The 25,358-nt window shown below is 36.6% G+C and overlaps 2 protein-coding genes across 2 annotated transcripts; one reads left to right on the forward strand and one right to left on the reverse strand.

The window, feature by feature from the left end:
• Positions 1-3,389: 3,389 nt before the first annotated feature.
• On the forward strand, positions 3,390-12,686 carry eva1bb (eva-1 homolog Bb (C. elegans)). Its single transcript, XM_058753026.1, has 3 exons — positions 3,390-3,738; positions 7,116-7,251; positions 8,437-12,686. The coding sequence occupies exons 2-3, from the start codon at positions 7,185-7,187 to the stop codon at positions 8,868-8,870; spliced, it is 501 nt and encodes a 166-aa protein (XP_058609009.1). The 5' UTR covers positions 3,390-3,738; positions 7,116-7,184; the 3' UTR covers positions 8,871-12,686.
• Positions 11,962-23,192, reverse strand: thrap3b (thyroid hormone receptor associated protein 3b). Its single transcript, XM_058753023.1, is given in 12 exon segments — positions 11,962-13,218; positions 13,409-13,561; positions 14,454-14,554; positions 14,557-14,735; positions 15,575-15,735; positions 16,859-16,934; positions 17,057-17,168; positions 17,331-17,506; positions 17,612-18,163; positions 18,616-19,368; positions 20,217-20,355; positions 22,917-23,192. Coding segments are annotated over 11 exon segments (2,616 nt in total). The 5' UTR covers positions 20,339-20,355; positions 22,917-23,192; the 3' UTR covers positions 11,962-12,987.
• Positions 23,193-25,358: the final 2,166 nt, after the last annotated feature.

A 25,358-nucleotide genomic window follows, 5' to 3' on the forward strand; every position in this document is an offset into this window, starting at 1 on the left:
TGGTAAACAAAAAACATTGCACAACATGAAAATTACACATGCTGCTTATGAAGAAACTTGAATCCCAATTAGGGAAAAATCCTTTTTAAGGATTTGAATGCTGATGCATGATGTTTAAGGTGTTCAATCTCAATGGGCAATTCAACTCAACTTGTATTTAGCTTTTTCCCAGCATGCACCTGCTGATGTGAGTATTATATCCTTTTATCTCCATCAGACTCAACATATCTGAGGAGCACGGTTCACAGGTTTTCATTGGCTGTTGCTAAGCTCAGGATGCCATTCGTTTAAGAGTCGCTTCAGGTGTTTTAACTCTCGTCAGACGGGAACACAAAGAGCTCTTTTAATCCAGCCATAGCCTGAAGCGCCAGGCGCTGTGCCCGCTGCAGACATTTCCTGTCCCACCCTACAGGGTTAACCCTCAACAGAGAGAGATCTTTCTGGCATGCTCGACGTGGCCCGTCCCAGAGGTTGGGCAGTCGGCCTTATTCAAGCCTGCACACGCTGAAAGACACATCATTTAGGGGCATGTTTGAATGTTGAAAGTAAAGACAAACAAATATAAAGAGGCTGGGTTGAGTTTTACATTTGCTACTTATTATTTTTGAGCTCTGCATGTGGTATAGGATATTTATTTTGGCTCCCTTTATAAATATTCATAGTGTAAAGACTATTCTCTGAAGAAAATTGAGAAGGGCTTGATCATGCAAAAAAAAAAAAAGTCTTAATCAACTGGAGTTTTAGAGATTTTAATGTTCTCAGAAATGCAAAGTGGCACAATATTGATTACAAATGCATTACAAATACACTAATATATTTTGTAACAAAGTTCTCAATCTTTCTTTTTCATTTGAACTTTCTTTGATGAATAGAAAGTTCAAAAGAACTGCATTTATTTGAAAGAACGATACATATTTACTTCTGATCAATGTAATGCATCCATATGTTAAAAATATTAGTGTCATTTATTTATAATTTATTTTGTTTAAACTTTGAACAGTAGTATATATGAGAAAATGTAAAATTATAAAACATTTTAAATGTTTTTGTTTGTGCTTTCTTTGAAAGGACTAAACATAAATGTTTGATATTTTTTATAAAGCAAAAGACATTTATTTATTTATTTAGTTAATTTTACAGTAGCTTAAAAATAGAGAAAAAATGTGGAAATTAACATTTACAAATTTTAACATTTCATTCTACTTTCTAAAAACTTCATCATATAAATCATATGATTCATTGTTATTTCATTGAGAGCCTTAGTTTTTTATCAGTAACAAATAAAGACATAAATGAAGAAATAAAAGTAATAAAAAAGCCACATTTTTTCTTCAATGCAATAAATAGTTTCTTCCTTTTGTATTGTATCTTTCTAGAGTTTTTCCTCAGCATTGTTGCCTTTAGCTGCTCACTGGTATTCTCTGTAAAACTGATTTGGACCAGTATTTGTTGTGAAAAGCATTATATATATATGGGTGTTTCTTCAACTAGGGGCACTTTTAGCCTTGTGAAGTTGAATGAAAAAAACTTGTTCAAAAGTCACGTAACATGGTCTCACAAGTTTAAATAATTTGTCTAGTTTTAAGGCCTGTAAGAGGACAAACTTAGATTACAAGAGAAATTGTTAATATTTTAAATTTTTCCGACCTGCAATGAACAAATGTCATTTCCACCACATCTCAATATACAGTTGTTATTTAAATATAGAATAACTTATGCCACTCAAGAATTGTCTAAGATCATTTTTGCAACTAGTTTTACCAGTTTTTCCATAATCTAAAATAATTATACATTTGTCAATTAGATAAATTAACTGCCCTAAGCACCAAATGCTGAACTGTACACCTGTCACACTCTGAAATTTAATATTGGTTTAGGTAATTAGAAAATAAATAACTTAAATTTTTATATTAAGTAGAGCATGATCTCATAAACTGTGCATAAATTTTTAATGTGTGATGAGAACTTTTTAAATATATTTAAAAATGTGTGGTGATGGAAACGACAGGGTGTGGTGGAAATGACAATGAATTAACGTGAATGTAGAGAAACAGTAGATATTTATTAGAAAAGTCTTAAACTCATCACACTCATTAAACTCAATTCACAAAGTCATTAAACATATCAATTGTACTTTGTAACCATAAATGTCATTTCCACCACAGAGGTAGTGTGGTGGAAATTAAATTTCTGTAGTTTTTGGTGAAAAAATGGAAGATAGCTTCACTGATTAGCTTTGAATTAATACCATGTATGCAAAATGCTCTTATTTAACTTATATTTTTTAGCTTCTTAAAAACACCCTTGAAGGTACAGCATGTTTGGAAATGACGTAGAATAAATATATTTACTGATCAAGCAATATTTACCTTGATTACCATGTTGTTGATGAAAATTTAAATTCCCTCCATGTCCAACATGTGCTCTGATGTCACTGAACATTTCCATAGAAACCACCTAAACAATCTTTCACACAAACGTTTTAAAGGGACAGTACAGTGTTGGGAAATGACACCAATACTGTGCGACAGCTATATTTTGTATAAAAAGTAATATTGATAGTGGTCTCACATTAAATACTATAATGTATTTTAATTATTTTACTAGTGCTTAATTCAGGTACATTAATAGTTACCAGATAATTAATATTTTTAAACTGTATTTTCATTGTTGAAGTTTAAAAGTCTGGGTGTGCGACAAGCAGAAAACAGTGATTTTGACACCTATAAGGAGGTTGAAAAGTATGAAAAAATCATAATAGAAAGGTAGTAAAAGTTTTAAGGTGGTTTTATTGTTAGTTTGACAAAGAAAGAGGAATTTGTGCAAAATTATATGTATTTTTAAAAATATGACCAAAGAACATAAAAGTGCCCATAGTCTAAGAATCACCCATATATATATATATATATATATATATATATATACATATATATTTGAATAGAGTTCTCTTCAGGTTTATACATCTAACAGTACAGATAACATTTAAATAATTTAGTTCAACCGAACATAACATAAATACAGATACTTTAGAGTTTTTCTTACAGTATAAATGGGGCTTGAATTTCATATATTAGAAAGGGGGTCTTTCGCATATAGGGAATATCATATTTTTGGGTCCTTGGCATTAAAACGTTAAAAATATTTTTGAGGCCACTGTATAGTGTATAAACTACAATACTAGACCATTCGTTCAAACTTTTTGAGCTGCTACATTTAGCACAGCGTCTATAGTCTGTCTGAGCTAAAGAAAAAACGGTGTATGTTTTTCTGTGGTTTACACACCCACACAGCACACTCAAATATACATGTGTGGACCTGAAGAAAAGGTTTAAACTGATCTGGTGACCAGCGGGAGTGAAATGTGGCCTGGATCGCACTGCCATCCCGAGGGTGTAAATTCTAGTCTCATGTCGTTTGCCCCTCCCTGACTCTATTTTCCCCTCTGACAGGAAACACCTCCCTTTGCCCAAACTGCTTTTCTATGGTCTGGTCCCAGTGAGAGAGCCGCTGTGTATGTGTGAGTACAGAGGGCTGCTGCTTCTGCTGCTTCTCCCAATGTCAGGCACAGACAAGTGTGAGTAGAGAGAGAAAGAGCGTATGTTTGGAGCTAAAGCACCTCTCAGCGTTTTGTGCTCCCGCTTCATCTGACAGTGTGTGAGGTCACTGCGCCTCTGGATACGGGACTCATCTTTCCTCCACCAGGACAATCTAGATAGAAATGATGGTTCGTTAGAAAAGGTAAGACATCAAATAGTTCATTTTTGTTAAAGGAATAAAACATCAAAACTATGATTCTGAAATTATTTTGATGTATCAAAAATGTAATATGGGTGGATTAGTTTAGTTTAAAGAACTTGCTGTTTCTTTTAAACAATTGGAGGGTGAAAAATCCCACAGATTTACACCGAAGCAGTGACTCTAGTCTTATCAACCAGAAAACCAGAATATCACCATATAAACCATAAAAAAACGAATATATAAACCATTTTAAAAACATACTGTAAATCATTTAAAAATCAGAATATCACAGAATCTTCTGACCCTAGCAACCACCCATAACATCCTAGCAACTGTATAGCAACACTTTTGCAACTGCATAACAATGCCCTAGCAACTGCGTAGAAACAGATTAGTAACCACCTACAACAGCCTAGAAACTGCATAGCAATGCCCTAGCAACCACCCACAACACCTTAGCAACTCATTTGCAACTGCATAGCAACGCCCTAAACAGTAACTGCAAAGAAACAACTTAGCAATCACTCACATCAGCCTAGAAATTGCATAGCAACTGCATAGCAACCAACCACTCAAAACACCCTAGCAACTACATTGCAAGAAAATACTAACAAATACCCACAACATCTTAGAAACTGCATAGCAACACCATAGCAACTACTCACAACAGCCTAGACATTGCATAACACATTAGCAAAGCCCTAGCAACTGCTTAGAAACAACCTAACCACCCACAATTCCCTAGCAACTATATATTTGTGTGTTATGCAATTATTTATTTTATCAAGAAAATACCATATACATAAAAAAGGCAGTGACTCTTTGCAAACCAAATTTCTTTCATTCTATAAATGACTGAATACTTAAACCTCTTGGAACAGACTATAAACAAAATCACTGAAAACATGCATTAAAACCCCTTTTTGTGGTCTGGCAGCTGATGTTGTTGATAATGTAACTATGTGATACCTCTTGAAAAAAAAGGGGGAAAAAAGATGCTTTTAAAGATTGCTGATGGGAGAATATGCAGAAAAGCATGAGTTCAGCAGGTTCTGCTGCTACATGCCCTTCTGCAGGTTTGCTCTTCTGGGAAAGGCTCTGACATGTGTCTGATGGTATGTTTGAGAGATGTTTTGTCCTGTGTCGAACTGTCTTTGACTCACGGCTGTGGGGCAGAACGCAGGTCATTTAGCCGCTGTCTGGTATGCTGTGTCACTAACAGGAATATTTTTGGAACTTGTGGCATACGTCCCACGCTAATTGGTACTTGGAGCAGGACTTGACAATGTTTACGAGCTTCAAATGTAATCTCATATTCCTGGTATCCTAGTTCCTGTTTGTCTTTTGTTTATGTGAGGGAATGTAGTTTGCGTTTGCTAAACCATGCGTTGGCTTAACAAAACTGAGACACCACAGGAAAAGCATTTTTTATCACATAAGTATCATGAACATTTTATTGTTTAAAATATGCTCTTTGTTTAGATAAAATTTGCTAATTGATCATATAAAGTATAATTAATTGATTTTTTTATTACTATTAGTAGTATTATGTTCAATAATATTAATATAATCATTTTTATATGATCATCAGATTTTCTCATATGCTAATTTCTTAAAGTATTATAATTGTTACCATTATTATAACATCAAAGTTTTTAAAATGATGATGATGATTATTATTATTATTATAAATAATAGTAATAATAACAGTAATAATAATAAAATTATTATTATTATACAATTATCGTCATCATCACCACCACCACCATCATTATTATTAAATACTACTGTATATGATATTAAATAATATGTATATGATCTTTTATATGATCATCAAATTTGCTTGTATGCAAATTTTTATATAAATTATTATAATTGTTACCATTATTATAACAGAAATATTTTAATAATAATAATAAACAATAATAATTTTTATTATTATTATTATTATTATATAATTATAATATAATTATCATCATCACCACCACTATTATTATTGTTATCATTATTATTAAATAATACTGTATATTACATTTAATAATAATAATAATAATAATAATTAGTAGTAGTAGTAGTAGTATATTCAATAACATTTATATAATATATATTTTTAAATAATTAAAAATATAATTGAAAGAAATATGATGATAATTTGATAATGATTCTAATTTGGTTTTGGAGAAATAATTGAGAAAATTTTAATACGTGTGATCATATTTCTGTCTTTTTCTGATTTCTGAAGCAAAGAGAGAAAAGAAGAACAAATGAGATTTCACTTTATACCGAAACTTAAATTTGAATCGTGTCTATTTATTACTGTGATTATTACATCTGAAATGATAACTGAAATTACACATAAATGAGAGCTTCATTACGTTAATGAGCTACGAAAGATCACCAACCTCTAAACAATAAAGCATTACTTCAGGCACTTGTGAGGAGAATTAGTAGACATTCTGACCAATGGAAAGCTAAATAAAGACAAATAGTCACAGTCAACATAATGTGCTTCACTCTAGTGTACTTAAATGTGTGCCCTAGCCCTGCCAAGAGTGTGGTAGATAGGGATCGGGGCGGCTGAGACTTTGGGCCTTGATGGCGTAGATTTGCTGTAATTACAGGCCCCAAGAGGAAACAAACAGGAAGACAATAACATGGCACCTCTTCTGTGATCCCGGCATGGTCTCAACGTCTGCGGCTTTTATGGTGTGGAAGCACACAGGGAGTCACCGCATTTATAGCCTGATGCTTTTATCGTTTCCTCTTTTGGGCCGGAGGAGATTCTCGCTCCAGCTTGGGAAAATCCAGATGTTCAGCTTTAATTCTCCCCCTCCTCTTTTCCATCGGAGAGAGTGACACAAGCTGGATCCTTCCCAGTTTCCCAGGGAAGAGTCCCACGCAGACCCCGAGCAGCATGTGAACATCCTCACAGAATCTCAGTTCCTGTGGGAAAAATGGGAAAGTCTATCTGGGAGCAAAGAGTGAGACCTGGGTCAATGCAATAACAACAGCGGTTACAAATGGTCTGTGTGGAAAGAGACTGATATAATGCTGCTTAATGGCACAGTTAGCGCAATTTCAGCCTCAGGGTCCAAAATAAATAAGTTAGGGCCTATTTGTCTAATTATGCATAGCAGGGCATGTTGTTTTAGCTGTCCTTGCAATGCTGAAACAAGCATCACTGTTGGTTTTTCAAAAGCCCTAACACTAAGTATTAAACTTTGCATGCAACTCAACACTGTTTGTGCTAGAAACATGAATGATAGGCTATACCTAAAAATAGTGACACGTAGGTTACCAACCACAACACCCAGAAGCTTGTTTTGGTTTTTTTCTTAACCGTATGACTGCTATCTCTCTATTTTGTTCCACCACAGAGGTCAAGGTGAAATCAATTTGAGAAGAAAGCAAAAGAAAGGAAAATCAGTCTGCCAGATAAAGCCAACATGAACCCCATACGGAAGGACATGGAGCTTCTGAGTAACAGCATGGCAACTTACGCCCATATAACAGGTAACCACTCATTACTGTGCAGCTTAAGATATCAAGCGGTGAAAGGCAGCTGGCTAAACACTTCTATAGATTTGGGCCCCATCAACCAACTTCTGACCCCAAGAAGAAAATAACAACCCATTCCATGGACTTAAGTGTTCTGTTTGATTTGGCTTCACACGTCTGACTTCATGAGAAATGGCTTAAATGTTCCTAAAGACATTTCTCTTTTTCTCGGGGGTTTAAGATTGTTCTTCAGTGTCAGGTCAGTCTAAAAAAAAAAAAAATCTAAATTTACTCGAAATTAAAACTAAAATGACTAGAAATCAGCATAATAGAATGATTTGTGAAGGATCATTAGAACAGATATTTTAAATTAAAATAACAATACACAATATTACTATTTTTTTTTCTCTATTTTTGATCAAAGCCTTGGTGAGCATAAAAGACTAAAAATCTTTCTAATTCTGAGCTTTTGAATGGTAGTGTGTAGCTATAGAAAAGTTCTGTCATGAAGCAGATGGTGCAGGCTGATAGGTTGTTAATGAAAACTGATGATATTCACAGCATTAAACTACTTGGCACAAGCTGATTGGTTCATGTTGCATATGCAGGGTTACTCTGAAACCCTCCACCTCCCCAGCTCCACCTGTATAGATCTGCTTTGGGTTATTTTATATACTATTTGTGCAGCAGCAGTATGTCTTAAATGCTCACAGCACCATATCGGTGTATGCATTGGCAGTAGCAAATTCCTGTACTTGCTTTCCAGCAGCAATCATTTACAACTACAGCAATAACCAACAGCAGCAGCACTTCAGCAGCAGCGTAGCAGATCTATTCCGCCAAGACCAAATACATTAACACTGTCATATCCATCACCATGCTAAAATCTTCAGAGAGTTGTCATGATAGAAGTTGGATTAAGAGGTTTTCAAGATCATAAGCAAATTAATGTGGAAACTTTTGATTTGTACAAGATGCAAATTTTGAATACTATATGCAAGGAATTCCTGGATTTTCCAAAATATGCAGTATACAACAGAACACAGTGCATAGAATATCAAGTTCAGTTCAGTATCCCAATTCAAATAGACTACATTCATATGTAATGTTTAATATATCTATTAATTCTTTTTTTTATTATTCTGGGATCAAATATGACTTGGACATGTTCTTGAAAATTTTCCTTCTCTTTGAACACAGAGAACATGGAGAGCTTCGCGCTGTACTTCATGTTGGGTGTGTGTTCAGGTCTTCTGCTGGCCCTTGTCCTCCTCATACTGGGCATCGCCTGCCGACCGCGTTCAAAAACAAAAACAAAAGCACCCTCCTCACCAGACAAGCGACGACTGAAAGAGTCCAGCGAGGAGGAGGAGGAAGACAAGGAAGAAGACCAAAGTGAGGAAGGAGATGACGAGGACCTAGAAGTCCCAGAGGTCACTGTGAGTCCCTTGAGCGATCTGACCCAATTAAATGGAACCATTAAGAGTGTGAACGTGTTTGCTTCAGTGGAGGAGCTGGAGAGAGCCAGGAGACTGGAGGAGAGAGAACGGATCGTCAGGGAGATCTGGAGGAATGGACAGCCAGATATACTCGTCACCGGCACAGGAACACTCGGACGTGTTCACTATCACTAGTAGTGTTTATGTGCTGGACGCAGTTGCTTCATGCAGATATGGAATGCCACAGGACATTTATCTGTGCAACAGATTTGGGTGTAACGTACCTTTAAAATGGGACGGATCGAGTACACTCTTAAAAATAAGGCTTCCAAAGAGAGGTTTTTACAGCGATGCCATCGAAGAACCATTTTGTATTTCCCAAAGAACCTTTTAGAGATTCATTTTTTCTTAGTGCGAAGAACATTAAGTTTCTAAGGATGTTAAAAGTTCTTCACTGAACCACTGATGCCAATAAAGAAATGTTATTTTTAAGAGTAGGTCTACATTTAATCCCCATAATTCTGTTTTGAAGTTGTTTTCACAAGCCCTTGCTAAATGATCAAGTTTTGACGGATCCATTTTTTTCTTTTGCATTTTTTATATATAATTACATTTTAGCACTTAATGTTTGTGTATATATATTGTATGTATTTTAAAATTAAAATAAAACCAAAGATTTTTACCTAATTCTGACACACATGCATTATAAATGAGAAAGTAGCATTCGTGTCATGAAGACATCCCAAAAGCCAGGTCACACTTATAACGATAACTACAGTAGTATATTTGCATCCAAACCAAATGCACGGTAAAGCCTTACTGGAAGTCAGTGTACAATCAGAGTGATAACCACGTTAAAAATAAATAAGTCGTGTGGATTCTGATCTGATTGGCTATCCATGTTTTTTATTGTTTATCAGCAGGGGAACAAAAAATATTTCTTAAAGTGATTCCAAAGTATCGCCCTTGTGACATTGTTATAGTTCTGTTGTAAACTTTCATATAATAGGCCTATGTATTTTTATAACTTTCTTTATCTTTATTATCAAGTTAATCCACCTAGAACAGTAGGCGCCCAACAAAATAAATAATTTAGTCAAATTTGCAGCTAAAATACACATTCTTCAGATAATAATGAGGCACAGAAAACATAACTTTTAAACCCTCTATAATGTTTTAACACTTTACTTTTAAAATTGACCATTTACTTGAACTTATTTATTTTGGCTTCCAATTCTATACTTGGCATCATAAAATGGAGGTTCTTTGCAAATGTGAAATTGAACAGAAAAAAAAAATTAAGAATATCAAGTGCACTTTACTCACTGTTTTCCATCTGTCACTGTAAATCAAGTGTCCAATCCTGCTTCTGGAGGGCCTCCTTCCTGCGGAGTGTTTAGCTCTAATCTTAATCACGCACACATCTGAACCTGCTAATCATGGTCTTCAGGATTACTAGAAATTTACAGGTTTGTGTTTCAGCAGGTTGGAGCTCAGCTTTGCAGGAGCAAGATTGGACACACTGAAACTTAAAATGTGTAAAAACACAAAAGAGTCCTGCAGTGCAGTATAACAAATATATATACAGGTGCATCTCAATAAATTAGAATGTTGTGAAAAGGTTCATTTTTTCTTGTAAGTATTTCAAAAAGTGAAACTTTCATATATTTTAGATTCATTGCATGTAAAGTAAAACATTTCAAAAGTTTTTTTTGTTTTAATTTTGATGATTAGAGCTTACAGCTCATGAAAGTCAAAAATCAGTATCTCAAAATATTAGAATATTTACATTTGAGTTTCAATTAATGACCATCCATACAGTATAAATTCCGGGTATCTCTTGTTCTTTGAAACCACAATAATGGGAAAGACTGCTGACTTGGCAATGATCCAGAAGACGAACATTGACGCCCTCCACAAAGAGGGTAAGTCACAGAGGGTCATTACTGAAAGGTGTGGCTGTTTACAGAGTGCTGTATCAAAGCATATTAAATGCAAAGTTGACTGGAAGGAAGAATTTGGGTAGGAAATGTGCACAAGCAACAGGGATGACTGCAAGCTTGAGAATACTGTCAAGCAAAGCTGATTCAAACACTTGTGAGAGCTTCACAAGGAGAGAACTGAAGCTGGAGTCAGTGCATCAAGAGTCACCACGCTCAGACGTCTTCAGGAAAAGGGCTACCAAGCCACTTCTGAACCAAAGACAACATCAGAAGCGTCTTACCTTGGCTAAGGAGAAAAAGAACTGGACTGTTGCTCAGTGGTCCAAAGTCCTCTTTTCAGATGAAAGTAAATTTTGCATTTAATTTGGAAATCAAGGTCCCAGAGTCTGGAGGAAGAGTGGAGAGGCACAGAATCCATGTTGCTTGAAGTCCAGTGTGAAGTTTCCACAGTCAGTGATGATTTGGGCTGCCATGTCATCTGCTGGTGTTGGTCCACTGTGTTTTCTGATGTCCACAGTCAATGCAGCCATCTACCAGGAAATTTTAGAGCACTTCATGCTTTAAAGAGCACTTTATGGAGATGCTGATTTCATTTTCCAGCAGGACTTGGCACCTGCCCACACTGCCAAAGGTACCAAAAGCTGGTTCAATGACCATAGTGTTACTGTGCTTGATTGGCCAGCAAACTCGCCTGACCTGAACCCCATAGAGAATCTATGGGGTATTGTCAAGAGGAAGATGAGACACCAGACCTAACAATGCAGATGAGCTGAAGGCCGCTATCAAAGAAACCTGGGCTTCTATACCACCTCAGCAGTGCCACAAACTGATCACCTCCATGCCACCGAATTGAGGCAGTAATTAAAGCAAAAGGAGCCCCTACCAAGTATTGAGTACATATACAGTAAATGAACATACTTTCCAGAAGGCCAACAATTCACTAAAAATGTTTTTTTTATGAAGTATTTTTTCTTATGAAGTATTCTAATTTGTTGAGATAGTGAATTGGTGGGTTTTTGTTAAATGTGAGCCTAAATCATCACAATTAAAAGAACCAAAGACTTAAACTACTTCAGTCTGTGTGCGCATTGAATTTATTTAATACACGAGTTTCACAATTTGAGTTGAATTACTGAAATAAATGAACTTTTCCATGACATTCTAATTTATTGAGATGCACCGGTATATATAAAAACTGTGAATTTAATCATGAAACAGCTCATATCACATTGCGTAACTAGTACTACCTCTTCATAAAATCTCTAAAAGGCTCCAGCTGTTGAGAGCAGCTGTTCCCACCATTGTATCTTGCAAGGCCAATGCAACTCGAAACAAAAACAAGATGACGTTTACCAAACAGAGGACGGGTTTTATTTCAAATTTACCATGGAGACTGAAAGCACAGAGTTAACAGATTGTAAATGTTAACAGAATGTCGAGTCACAGCATTACAGTACTGTCATCACAAAGCAGGATTTCTAAGTTGAAAAAGCAGTCGAGTCCCCCAGTTATATTCTTACAGCACAAGTGAACAGTGCAGCGTACAGAGATCAATGGAAGAACCACATGATCTAAACATGCAGCATGAACTATTTTACAATTTGTTTGATAGTTTAACACAATGCAATAAATGCATCCTTATAAGCTTCGTCTTGCATGTTCTATTATCTACACTTTAAAATCTGATGAATGATAATCTAAAACTTGACAATGTTTTGTTGCTCAAAATAGAAAAAAAAAAAAATTACACTTCACAAAGTAGACCATTTTTTTTAGTCATTAGTGGCATAATTTAAGGGAAGAAAGTTAACTAAATTGGATTTTAAATATAGCTGAGAACCAATTGATAGGAAGAATAAATCTGTACATTTTTAACAGACAATTTTCTGGAGAAAATCGGCCCAGTACACAGTGTATTGGTCCACAAGGGATATGCGCCAATGAGACTGAACCATACACCAAAAGGGAAGAAATATAAAAATTGCAGCATGTATGAATGAGTTTACATGCAATTCCAAACAGAAAAGAAGAAATCTACTGGGAAAAAAAAAAAAAAAAAAAAACAAAACTAGTTAAATCTAAGGCACAAGTGCACAGATTTATTGCACTTTTTAAATGAAAATCAATTAATTTCAGCCACCAAATATCTGAATTTATATTTTAAAAATCACTCCCCACAACCCCAAAAACAAACGAAAAAAAAAAAAAATCAAAATAATAGCAGATGGTTTGTTGCTATAAATGACATGGCTCTACCATTTGGGGTTCTGCAGTCCAACATCTGAATACACAAAGATGCATTTCTCACGAGGGCTCTCACTGAGCTAGAGACAGTAGAGAAGAACAGACACAAACGGATAAGAATCAGTCTATGGCTTGGAAGCAGTGTTTTCCCCAGACTTGTCATCGTCTTTGTGCTCTGCGCCTCCATCTCCCATGTCTCCCTCTTCAGCGTTGCCCTGGAACATATCGTGGGTCCACTTGGGGCTGCCGCCGCTCTTGCGAACCACGAAGGTGCCCCTGCCGCGTGGGTAATTTCCTCTGCCACGCCCCCGAGTGTCCACCCACTTCATCTCCCCTTCCTTGTCCCGGTCGTCGTGCTGCAGTTAGATGAGAGAGATGTAAATTGAAACTCTCCTACTGGCCACCATGCAGCTTATACAGTCCCAAAATTGCTCACTAATACTGGAAGAGACTGTCTGAGTGACATGCCAAGCAACCCACCACCAGTTTTTGTTTTTAACGTGATGTTTACGGGGGCGCGTGTATCTGAGATCAATGTTAGCACACCTGGAAGTATTTCCGACTCTTGGGGGTGTATTCAGGGTCCCACTCCTCGTCCGGGGGCCGTGAAGGGCCGCCTATATTGGGAGGAGGGTTGTTGTTATTGTTGTTGTTGCCTGGGTAGTTTCCCCGGTTCCATCCTCTTCCTCTCATTCTCGGCTGCAAATAACAAATACAAAAGAAGAGCAGATAAAGTGAGAATAGAGAAGAAACATCAGAGATACATAGAAGAACAAATTCAAGATCATTGGAACACATTGGGACAAATATAAAAACTCTAACGTGGACGGAATTGTGGAAACCAGTCACAAAAATAGAATTTACTGTATAATGTGGAACATCATGGAATTTGGGACATTTTTTGACAAATAAACAGTCAATTGGTGTGTCTCAATGAACACATGAACTTCAGAACTGCTCTAATAGTTCATTTTACCAGCATTTCATCATCAGTGTATATATGTATGTATATGTATGTATATATATATATATATATATATATATATATATATATATATATATATATATATATATATATATATATATATATATACACACACACGTTGATTACATTTAAAAAAAATTGTTGAAGTTGTTTGCATTTATTTAATTTCCCCCATTTTGATAATAAATTTGTATTAAATCATGAAACAAATCCAGAAGAATTCAAATTTCAGGAAAAAAAAAAAATCATAGGGCATTATTATTATTGCTAGAATTAAAAGAATATTAAATAACTTAAATCAACTGTGTTATGAATTAAATTGGTAAGACATGCTTTTTGATTATTAAAACAGAATTTGTGGGGGAAAAAATGGATTTCATAGGGCCCTAAACCCCAAGGAACTGCATACCAAGATTTCTTTGTATGCTTATTAATTTTAGCTTAGCATTTAGTACGTTACTAAGCTAACATAAATAGGCCTACACTGAAATGTAGTCTAGGCAGCTTTGGAACCAACTGAGGTCTCTCAAAGAAACAAAATCCATCTGTAGCTCATCAATGATCAATAAGTCATATCAATGTCACAGAGAACTGCACGATACTTACAAATCCCCGATCGTAACCCCCATGACCTCGGTCATATCCTCCACGGTCGTATCCTCCTCTGCCCCTCTCATAACCCCTGTCCATGTGGCCCTCATAGTCCCGGGGCCACGATCCATGGGTCCCGGATAGTCCCTTGACCCCAGACGGGCCTTGTTAAAACCCCCTCCTCCCTCCATGTGTTCCTCCAGATGGTACTCTTTCACTCTGTACTGACGAGCGGAGGGAGAGGAGGAGGAAGATGAAGAGGAAGAGGGAGAGCGTTCTCGCTTCTTTTTGCTTTTCCTTTAGAATAAATGAGAACAGAGTTAAAAATCCTCCGATCGGTGACTGGAAAATAATGAGACAGTCCATGTTAGAACTTAGTATCTTCTGGCTATTCGTGATTATAAGAATTGTGACAATACACCGTCGTAAATATGACTAGTTAAATATAACTAGATTTGCATTTCTCGAAGGAAAAAATAAGTGGTAATGTTAGGTTAAGGTGTTAGGCAGTGCTTTTGTGTGAATTAAATTCTACATCCGAGCCACTTTGCCATCTGTGGGAGCTGTATGAGAATAAACACACACTGTAACACCATATTTGCACAATTAAGTTAAACAAAAGAGACCAAATTGTAATTTAAAACGTATGCAAAAAATGTAATAAAACTACAAATCACAATTCAGTATGCCAAAATGGAAACATGAAAATTACACCGTGGTCTGTTTGATTTTGAATAATGAGCTTCATATTAAGAAAAACCGACCTGCATTTGTACAAAGTTGAAATAAACGAATAGTACACAACACTGAAATGATCTACAAAATTTCAATAGTGTCTGTATATTTGGCTAAATTAGAACATTAGAATCATAGAATTACAGGAATTTAAATTATACAACATTTAAAATATAAAGTAAAAAAATTAAAAATACAATGCTTCCTCCCAAAAACAAAACAGTGTTTTATGAATAAATTGTTCCACTGTAAATGAAAACTGGTAAGTTAAATCCACATTCAATCATCAAATCATTGCAGTTTAGAAAATGAGCATAAGACTAAGATAAGTTGACCCAGGCTTAAAAATAGATTCCTATTCAAACATTATTCATTATTAAGAATCAAAGAGTTGAACATACTTTGATTTCTTGTGTTTGGAGGATCTGTCAGGGGAGAGTTCATGGCTGGGTGTGCGTGAGTCAGCTGAACTCTTTCCCCCCTCTCGTTTAGGGTCCTTTTTACGGCGCTCAATAGCCAAGCGAAGGTCCAATGAATCACCCTCATGCCTTTTACCATGATCCTGTAAAGACACAATATTCAAAATAATGAACATATTTTCTAGAATCATTAGTGTAAACAACTAAAGGTAAGAATTCCTCAATTTCATCTTGAACTAGCATGTGATTTCAAATAAATTTAAAGCTTAAAAGCCCAGTTCATCCAAAAAATAAATTTAACTCATTTACTCTCCATGTGGTTGTTACAAACCCAATTAACTTACTTTTTTTTTCTTTTTCTTTTTTTTAAAATAAAAGATGATGTTTAGCAGAATCTCTTTTAAGGAATCTGTTTTACGAACAATGAAAGTGAAGGTTGACTACTTTGATTGGACTACTCTCATTGCACAAAAGCAGCATGTGAGAGATTCTGATAAACATTTGCAAAAAAAAAAAAGACAATTTTCATTTTTGTGTGAACTAACCCTTAAACATTAAATATGAATGTATGATAATTCAGGGTTAACCTAGACACAAGAAGAGGAGGCTGAGAATATTTGCCTCACACTGAAATACTTATGGCAATGAAAGTCAAAATCCAGCTGAAAACTCCATCTATTGGCCATCTTTAGGAATAACCCAAATTCAATCCTCATTTGATTTGGTCACCCTCTATGACTGTACAGTATTGGTTGATGTTATCCAAGTTAATGAAACCAATGAAATGTGTGCAAATTTAAGAAGTAATGTGATACAACATGATATGTTGGACACCCACTGAAAACGGGACAGACGTCTATTAACACGCGAGACTTTATGACAAAACAAAAAATGCACAGATCTCATGAGAAAGCAGCATGCTCCATGCTTTCCCAATGCTGATTAGTACTGAGCCTCACTTTTTTTTGTTTTATAGACACATTTTTGAGATATACTTACTATTGCATTGGTTAGCGGTCCAGTGAAAGGCTTGGACACGGGATCAATTGTCACTTCCTTTTCATTAGCCATTTTGTTTGGGCAAGTATGTACCCACGATTAATCATACGACAAATGCTGGACGGTGAGAGCGTAATGCTCAGTAATACAAGACTGAGATTGGGGTTCTTGTGCATTAGCATTATACACCTCATAGCACATTTCTGCTGTTTCAGCTGGTACACACATTTGGGCAGGAATTTCAGATTTGAAAACTCTCTGTGTCACCTTGTAGCCGCTCTCTTCGAAATCCTCAAACAGGTGAGAGTGCTTCTTAAAAGCACTGGGAGACACATCGATTCGCCTGTGGAAAACCATGCAAAAAAAGATATATTAAGAGAGGAACAAGGCATCTAAACCAGAATAATCTACAAAGCGTTCGGTGACACGTGAGTGGAACGTGAACCAGAAAACAAATACACCTACCTGTGGATCTCAGGACTCTTCCTCTGCTTCATCATTTCCATCTCTGCAGCTTTTCTTTGGTATATTCCAAATCGCTCATTCAGAGTCAACCCAGATGATTGGAAATGTTGAGCTACATTCAGAAGGAAGGGGAAAAAGTCATTTCTTGCATGGCATCATTTTAAAATATGAAGCCAAATTCTTTGAATTTCACAAAAAAAAAAAAAAAGGTTCTAGGTTTGCACCCAGAGGCACCTCAAAACTACCCAGAACCACCAGCTTAGTCTGGAATTACCTTTAATATGATGTACTATGGTGACTATATGTTGAGCAAATAGCTCTGAAGGGCTTCTGCGAAGCTGAGCAGATTGAATATGCTGGAAGATGGAGTGAAACTCCTCATGATCTTTTTTACCAGGGTGCACAAGATCCCGTGACAAACGTCTTTCTTTAGCTAATCCACCTGTTGAGCTGAGGAAAAGCAGTGAGAGTCATACAAGTGTACCCAAATACCATTTAAAAAAAACAAACAAAACAAACAAAAAAACAGGAGTAAATGTGATTTCAAATTCATACCTTTCTCCATCTTCAGTGAATGCCTTTATACTGAAATTAAACTGCGGGTCTTTCTTCGCTGATGATTTAGCAGGGGGTGAGGCCTCTCTTGCGGCTGGAAACAGTGGCCTGCTTCTATTCTCTGATACTCTGGATGGCGATGGAGAGGATGGACTAATCCTGCTCTTTTTCTTTTCTTTCTTCTTGGCGGCCTTCTCTTCTTTTTTAGATGCATGCTTCCGGCTGCGATAAAGTTCCTCGTCCAGTTCCTCCTCAACATCATCCCATTTCCCAAAACGCTCTTCGGTTAAGCCCCGCATTGTGACAATAGTTTTGTCCTTATACTTGGATTCTTCCTCAGTCTTCCTGTTCATTTCCTGGCGATACTCTTCTTCTGCATCCAGAAATGGAAGTCCTTTGTCAGTCTTTGAGCCATCATAGCCAGAATCAGACACGTCGAAACCCGCTCTTAACTTGCTGCCACTCTTCTCGCTGTCCGCGTCGCCCAAGCTTAAAGTCTCACCCCTGCCATTATCCCTGTCTGATAAGGGCTTTTTCTTTTCTGCCAAAAACCTGAGTTGAACAATCACAAGTTAATCAGGTTTTTGTACATCAAAAAGCAGATTGTTTTAGAAAAATGTTTTAATTTCCAACCAGCATAACCTTTAACAGCAATATAAGAAAGGTTACTTACAACAAACAACAGTTAATACATGCGCAAACTTATGACTCAACTTTTCAGCAATGCAGACACGACTAACCAGGATGGGTTTTTATTCCATACTTACATCATTAAAACTTTATCTCCTAAATTATGGGATTGCAAACAACCTCATAGCACAGGTAAACGCCCATTTGTGACATTTGAGTTTGAAATTGGTTTCCATTATAAGCTCTATTCTTCCAAGGATCTTTGTAGCTGTACAAGGACTAAACACATTTGAGAGAATGATGATTGATTAAAAACTGCCTGGAGGACAAAAGAAAGAGAGGGAAAACATCCAAAAACGAAAGCAAAAACATACTTTTTGAAAGCGGTCGAAATGGAGGCTGATTTGTCTTCGGTCTTCGGGTCATCCTTTGAGAAGAACCCGAAGCCAGTTGCGCTTGACGTCTTTGCTGGTGGACTTTTACTGGCAGGGCCGATGCTTCGCCACAGTGCACCACCGTTGCCGGCACCGGAAATGGACACTTTGATCTCTGACGGACCACCAGAAGATGCAGCTTTACGTTTGGGGCTGGCATCATAGTCAGTTAGGCCTTCCCACTTGCTACTGGCTTCCTCTGGGGTGCTACCTGTAGGCTTTGATGATTCCTTGCTGGTTCCCTTGCTTTCACTTGGTGAACCCCTTTCTTTGCGATCTTTAGAATGGAGTCGTCCAACGCTAGAGTTGCGTCGACGTGGGGATGAGGAACGGGAGGAAGAGCTGGAATGCCTGGAACGCACAGAGGATGATCTATCGGAATGGCGTGAGCGGCTTCGGCTTGCTGATCGTTTCCGTGGCGTGTGGGACCGCGAGCGCCCCCTCCTAGGGCTGTACGAGTGGTCGTACTGCTGCTGCTGGTGGTCTCTATGGCCGTGCCAGTTGTTGGAACGGTAACCATAGTTGCTGCCACCTCTATGATAGTTACCTCGTGGGAAGTAACCACGCCCTCTGCCCCGGTACTGAAAGGGCCTCCGGTAGCCACGGAAACCACGGTTATACCCACGATTGCTCTGGTAATCTCTGGAAGGATAGTTCCTCTCCCTGCTGTGTGAACGGGATCTTGATCTAGAGCTAAAGGACATGAAAGATGGAAAATCAAAAGAACAGATAGAGGAATACAGGAAGATCAGAGAGAGAAAAAGAGAGAAAGAATGCAGTTATGATTCATGAACACTTGATGGCGCTACAGAATCAATATTCACACAAATGGCACTGTTTTTTTTTGCAATGAGCAACTTCTTTCCTTGACAGCGTTAAATCACTTCCTGTAAATTTTTGTAACGGATGCTACTCTTACAAGCCCTTTACCACTGACTAAAAGATTATGCCGCCTAAATGAATGCCTTCATCATGATTTTCTGAAATTACATATATGGAAATTTCATTTAAAAGTAACTGCAACTTAAATTCATTACCTTAATCTGGAGAAGCATAAAGTTAGACATGTTGAGAGCTTAACTACAGGTGCCATGGTCCAAATTTACCAGACTAAACCACACATTTGCTAACAAGAAAAGGTCTTACCGTTTGTGCTTTTTCATTGGAAAACAGGTTAAGAATAATGTTTACCGACAAGCATATCGACATGCTAAGCCACATGTAGTGGAAAGAGGTAGTCACGACAAACAAAATGGAAACCGTCCTTAGGCTAACGCACAGAAAACAACAAAAAGGGGTGGTCTGTTAAAAAAGAGAGAAAGGCTTAGAGGAGGAGCAACCTTCAGGAAACTATGGTATCTTAATTTAGTGCTATTTGAATATTCATTCACTTTGGGTCAAGGGTAGCGCTCAGAAGTAGCTCTTTTTAAACTGAGCTATGACATAGCAGTTTAAAATAACCAGATTTCTCATTTTAAACAGCTATTCTAACTAACAGTTTGTTGCAAAGGAATTGGCTGTGATCTGTTGTATTTGTTTACCTGTAGCGACGCTTCCTGGACCTTGAGCGGGAGCGACTCCTGGAGTGAGATCGTGTGTAGGACCGTGATCTAGTCCTGGACCTGGACCGGGACCGAGAAGCAGAATTCGGGGGCTTGGACATCTTTATATTCACAGTATCTGAAAAGGGAAATCACATAAACACAAGGCTGTCACACTCATACAGTAATGTAGAAATGTGGAGAAAAGTCCCCTAAAAATAAATAAAACAATTAAACCTTTATTACATTAAACCAGACCAAAAAAACAAACATGTGATTTACCTGTTTGTCATACACAAAACAGAGATTTAACAATACTTATTTTTATGTTCACCAAAAAAATTTAAAAATAATATTTTATTTTGTCATCATTTAGGCCTACTCGCCCACTGAGGGTGAATGATGATAAAATATTCATTTTTGGGTGAACTAAACCCAAACAAAGTGCCCAACAACTGATATGCAGAACTGTCTTTGAAATGCTGTTTTGTTACTGCTTTTTTTGACAATAACTGAATAATTCAACAATGAAATAATTGTAAATAGAACTGTTGTTATTTATGCCATTATATTTATTAGGGCTGTAATCAATACAATTTATTAACCCTCACTTTGTGTTCCAGTCATTTTGACCTGGAGATGATTTTCTTTTTCCTGTAAATGCTAGTTACTGTTATCACACTGGACTAAAACTTATGTTGCTCACACTGTGTATAACAACTACCCCCCAAAATGTATAATTTTTGTACTTTTTTGGATTTTTTCCCCTACCTTGTTAAACTTGGTCAAAATAAGCAGCCTCAATGTCACTTTGCAGTGTAAAACATTTCTTCAAAAATAAATAAATACAATAAAATATTTAATTAAATCCTACAGGTTATGTTAATAGGTTATGTTATTTTTTATGAGAATCTGTCCTGTCCTTCATATTTAAAGAAAAAAAATAGAACAGTATGACACTGAATTAATCTATAATCTAAATTGCTCTAAATGATTGCATTTTGTTTGTTTGTTTACTTGCATCTTTGTTTTGGGCTTAATCAACTTTCAAAAAAGTTTTTCAACATAGTATCTACTATTTATAGGCCTAGCTCACAATGATTACCGTTATCCCTCCAGTAATCTACAGCAGTATTGATCATGGCCACCTGAACTAATTCCTGTTTACGGTAACTGATGCAATTCCAATAAATTATTTGTCTTCAAACATACGTGCTTTCCTATCTGATAAAAATTTACGTGTTTTTTTTTGTTGTTTTTTTTACCTTGACCCACTATGGATGAATTCTGTGTACCGTGTGGACCAGATAAATCAAACATTAACAGAAAACAACTCTGAAAGTATGCAACATAACCACAAAAATGAGAACCAAACTGACCCGATGAACCAGAAACGGTTCCAGATTCTTAAACATGCAAAACAAGCACACTTCCTTATAATATTTTGCAAGTCATTTGCAATGAAAGAATGACGCATTCAGCCACTTTATTTGCAATATATACAACAGACTCTAGTTTTCATTTCTGACCAAAAGAATATATAGCTCACAATTGCTTACACTGGCTGGTTAACTATAACTCTATGAGGGGTTAAAAATCTAAAAGCGCTGCATTTCCAGACCGTTGCATTTATCTAGTAACATGAGACGCCTAGCTTAATTGATATGCAGCATTATTCTGTAGGATAGAGATCAGGGTGTGTCATATAGCATGAAAGACTTGTATACATAAAGTCTACGGATTTGACAGTCAAATCGGGAACAGGAACTGCCGCCAAGCAATTTTCACCCAGTCCTTTGGGGTAAGAGACAGCCCAGCCCAACCAGTGCAGCTAGTTTCTAAACTATTCAGGAAATACTATGGGAATAAAAACATTTGCATTTATCAAATCATCAGTGCAGAGGACACTCACTGGCTGTCTCAAAACCTAGTGAGCTGTCTACCTAGACAGCATTTTATACTCCGTAGGTACTAGATGAGATGTTCAATTGCTAATTTACTAGGTTTAAAGACATTTTTGAGACACCCAAAATGCTGTATAGGTAGGCAGCAAACCTGTCTACAGGCGAAAAACTGCCGACTAGGCATTGTTTGCTGTCTAGATAGGCAGTTCACTAGACTGAGACATTATGGAAAACAGTCCTATTCTTCAGCTCTGTTCAGATGATAAAATCTCGATGCAAAGCCAAGAAACAGCCATTTTATGAGACGCATTCAAAACACTTTCGTTTTCACTTCTTTCATGTCAATGATGGAAATAAAGAACAAGTTCAAGAAAATACAGTCACATTACAACTATAACTTCAATTTGATACGATCATCTACGGTCATACTCATTCAGGATTGTTTTAAAATTACAAATAAGGATATATAATAACAAATAATATTTATCAACGTGTTCAGAATAACATATACAAAACTAGCTGAACAATTACATCGATATTTACAAGTAAAGTAACCAAATTACAAATTATGTCACCCTATTATGCTACCAAAATACAGAATGTTATCAAAAACCCAATTAAATTGCTGCTGTTAGCCATTATGCTAACACTAGCCCCATTCGCTCATTTTTAAACGACTTAAAACGCAAAATAAGCAGAACCAAAAACAACAAAATAACGCAAAACAGCATTTTTAGGATAAATATCAACAGAAAATAGCGCTATAGTGTTAAAATTAGTTCAAAAATAGACTCACCTGAAGGGCTAGTCAGATGTGATAAGCACGAGCTCACTGGCTGAGGGGCTGCGCGCACGCGACGGAGGAATAACCTGTATTACACGCCAAACACTGATCAATATACGTCTGATTTTAAATATACTAATCTATTTCGCACATATAACCTATATGAGTTCAGTTACGTATGGTGTCTAAGTAATGAAACTGAGAAGTGGCCATTTGGTCTCCTCAGGAAACGCAAGATGCTTCCGAATCAGCTCAGACCCAGAGCTTCCTGATCAACACATGCGCGCGCACGCAGACGGTTATACACGCCCCTTTGTGCTATTCTTCCTCCATTTGCTTTAATAAATGTTTTCTTTTTCTTCTCTTCAATATAAATAAATAAAAACTATGAAAGTTGAAACTTTGAACCTATGAAGGTTTTTTTTATAAGCCTGTTAGATACACTTTTTACCCATCCCTCAGTCCCTTTAGAGTTACATTTGAATACAAATAATATTTTCTCTCTCTTTTTATTAATTGTAAAAAAATAATAATAATAAAATAGCTGCATGTTAATATAATATATGGCCATTTTTATTTCTCTGAGCTCTGCTGCAGCATTTACACATGGTAAAACAGATACAGCGCCTCCATTTCAAACACCTGTTGAAAGCTTCTCCGAGTGACAGCTGTAATCACAGGCCACAGGGCCAGTTCAGGGAAATCTGCCAAACACCAGGCACTATTTCACAGAGAGGAAACACTGCAAGGAGACAGGGCCTGCATGAGCCAATCTCTCTCAGACATGTCTGCAAAAATACTATTGTTACAGAGGAGTGTTTCTGTAAGTCAGGACTTATTGGGCTTTTAAGCATTCTTAAAATAGCTGTTTTGTTGTTGTTTTTTAAGCAAATATATGTGATCATATGCACACATAAATGTTTTATGAATTGTGGGTCTTACTCTGCAACACGTGTCTGTTGTTCCAGGAATTCTCACATTTGTGAAAAAATGAGTAATGATTGAGAAACACAACTAAGGTTATTGTTACTATAGTCTTGGTGCACATGATGTTACATTATATGCCATTGACAATGACTTCCAATAAGGTAATCCTATTAAACATTCTTGTCTGGGTGGTATTAAGACTGCTGGCAGCTGCTGTTGCGAAAATAGTCATCTGGAACAAGGCCAGAGAAAGTTTCTGGTGAGTACATCAGAACTAAATCATCAATCATATTGTTTTTTTATATATATATATATATATATATAGACACACACACACACAAGCAAACACATAAAAACGAACTAAATCATACAAATATTTAAAAGTTCTGTAATATTATCAGCATGTATCATATTCTAAATGGCACACTTCAGACGGAATGAAAGATTGCTGCACAGCACAACTCTTGCAATCCTGTCTGTCACATTGGCAAACTGTTTACATTCCCAAACTGATCTAGGGGGTAACAACATCGAGAGAGTTTAATGTTTGCTTAATTCACGTCCAATAAAGTCTTTATTTCTGGTGTAGATCCTATTTTGCTACTCATCTGCCTGGATGCTCATACATGAACACATGCTAAACAATGAACTTGAGAATGAAAGAAAAGTAGCTTTTCCATTTGAAAACCACAAGTAAATATCTATATGTCCACCACAACCAAATTTAGAGGGAGTTCATGGCATGGGTTAATTTCAATAGAATAACACACTTTCAGTGGAATGTTCTGCTTTCTTCGTCTTGTGGTTTTCTGTTCCGTTAAGAACTATTTTTCCATCCTAAAATCAAGGGTGTGCTGTTTCTGTCTCCCCGCACTCTGCTCAGTAGCTCTGCATACAATATCTTAAAGCCATATTCTCTTTTCTGGTTTTTGTTTTGCATGCATTTGGTCTCGATGCCGATGAAAGTGGCATGTTTGACACTGAAGGTACAGCAGGGTGTTACCTTTATCCATTTCTAGGCCTTTACAGCTGTAGTGATGCCACAAGTATGCAAAAGTAGCTTCACCTCAAAAACGATCACATTAAATTACTCTCAAACCAATTCTGAAACATTCACAGGAGAAATATGATAAAAACAGAAAAAAAGAGAAGCCTTACCTCTGGCGTTCAGTAGTAGAGAGAAAGCAAAAGTAAATTCAGCCTATCAGCAATGAACAAAGAACTTCCTGTATTTGAGTGATAGAGCTACATGCTAAGTCATGTCTTGGCTAAATGAATGATACTTTCAGCTCATGTGCAAATGCATTCAGCTGGCTACATGAAGACAACTTCAGACGACTTCTGCCACTTCAGATTAGATCTGCTATATCCTATCAGTCATTACTGAAAACTCGCTTCTTTTTACTGGCTTTTATGTTCACTACATGTTGTAAAATTTTATGCATGTCTTCTGTCTGTTTTTATTTGAGCAATGTTTTATAATGCATTGTAAAGCACATTGGTCAGCTGCTGCTGTATAAATGGTGC

The sequence above is a fragment of the Onychostoma macrolepis genome, chromosome 19 (genome assembly GCF_012432095.1).
Source record: "Onychostoma macrolepis isolate SWU-2019 chromosome 19, ASM1243209v1, whole genome shotgun sequence".
Taxonomy (NCBI): Eukaryota; Metazoa; Chordata; class Actinopteri; order Cypriniformes; family Cyprinidae; genus Onychostoma; species Onychostoma macrolepis.

Coding starts and splice junctions, on each gene's coding strand:
- eva1bb (XM_058753026.1), top strand. CDS start 7,185: ATGAACCCCATACGGAAGGACATGGAGCTTCTGAGTAACAGCATGGCA. Junction 7,252..8,436: donor AACTTACGCCCATATAACAG/GTAACCACTCAT, acceptor CTTTGAACACAG/AGAACATGGAGAGCTTCGCG.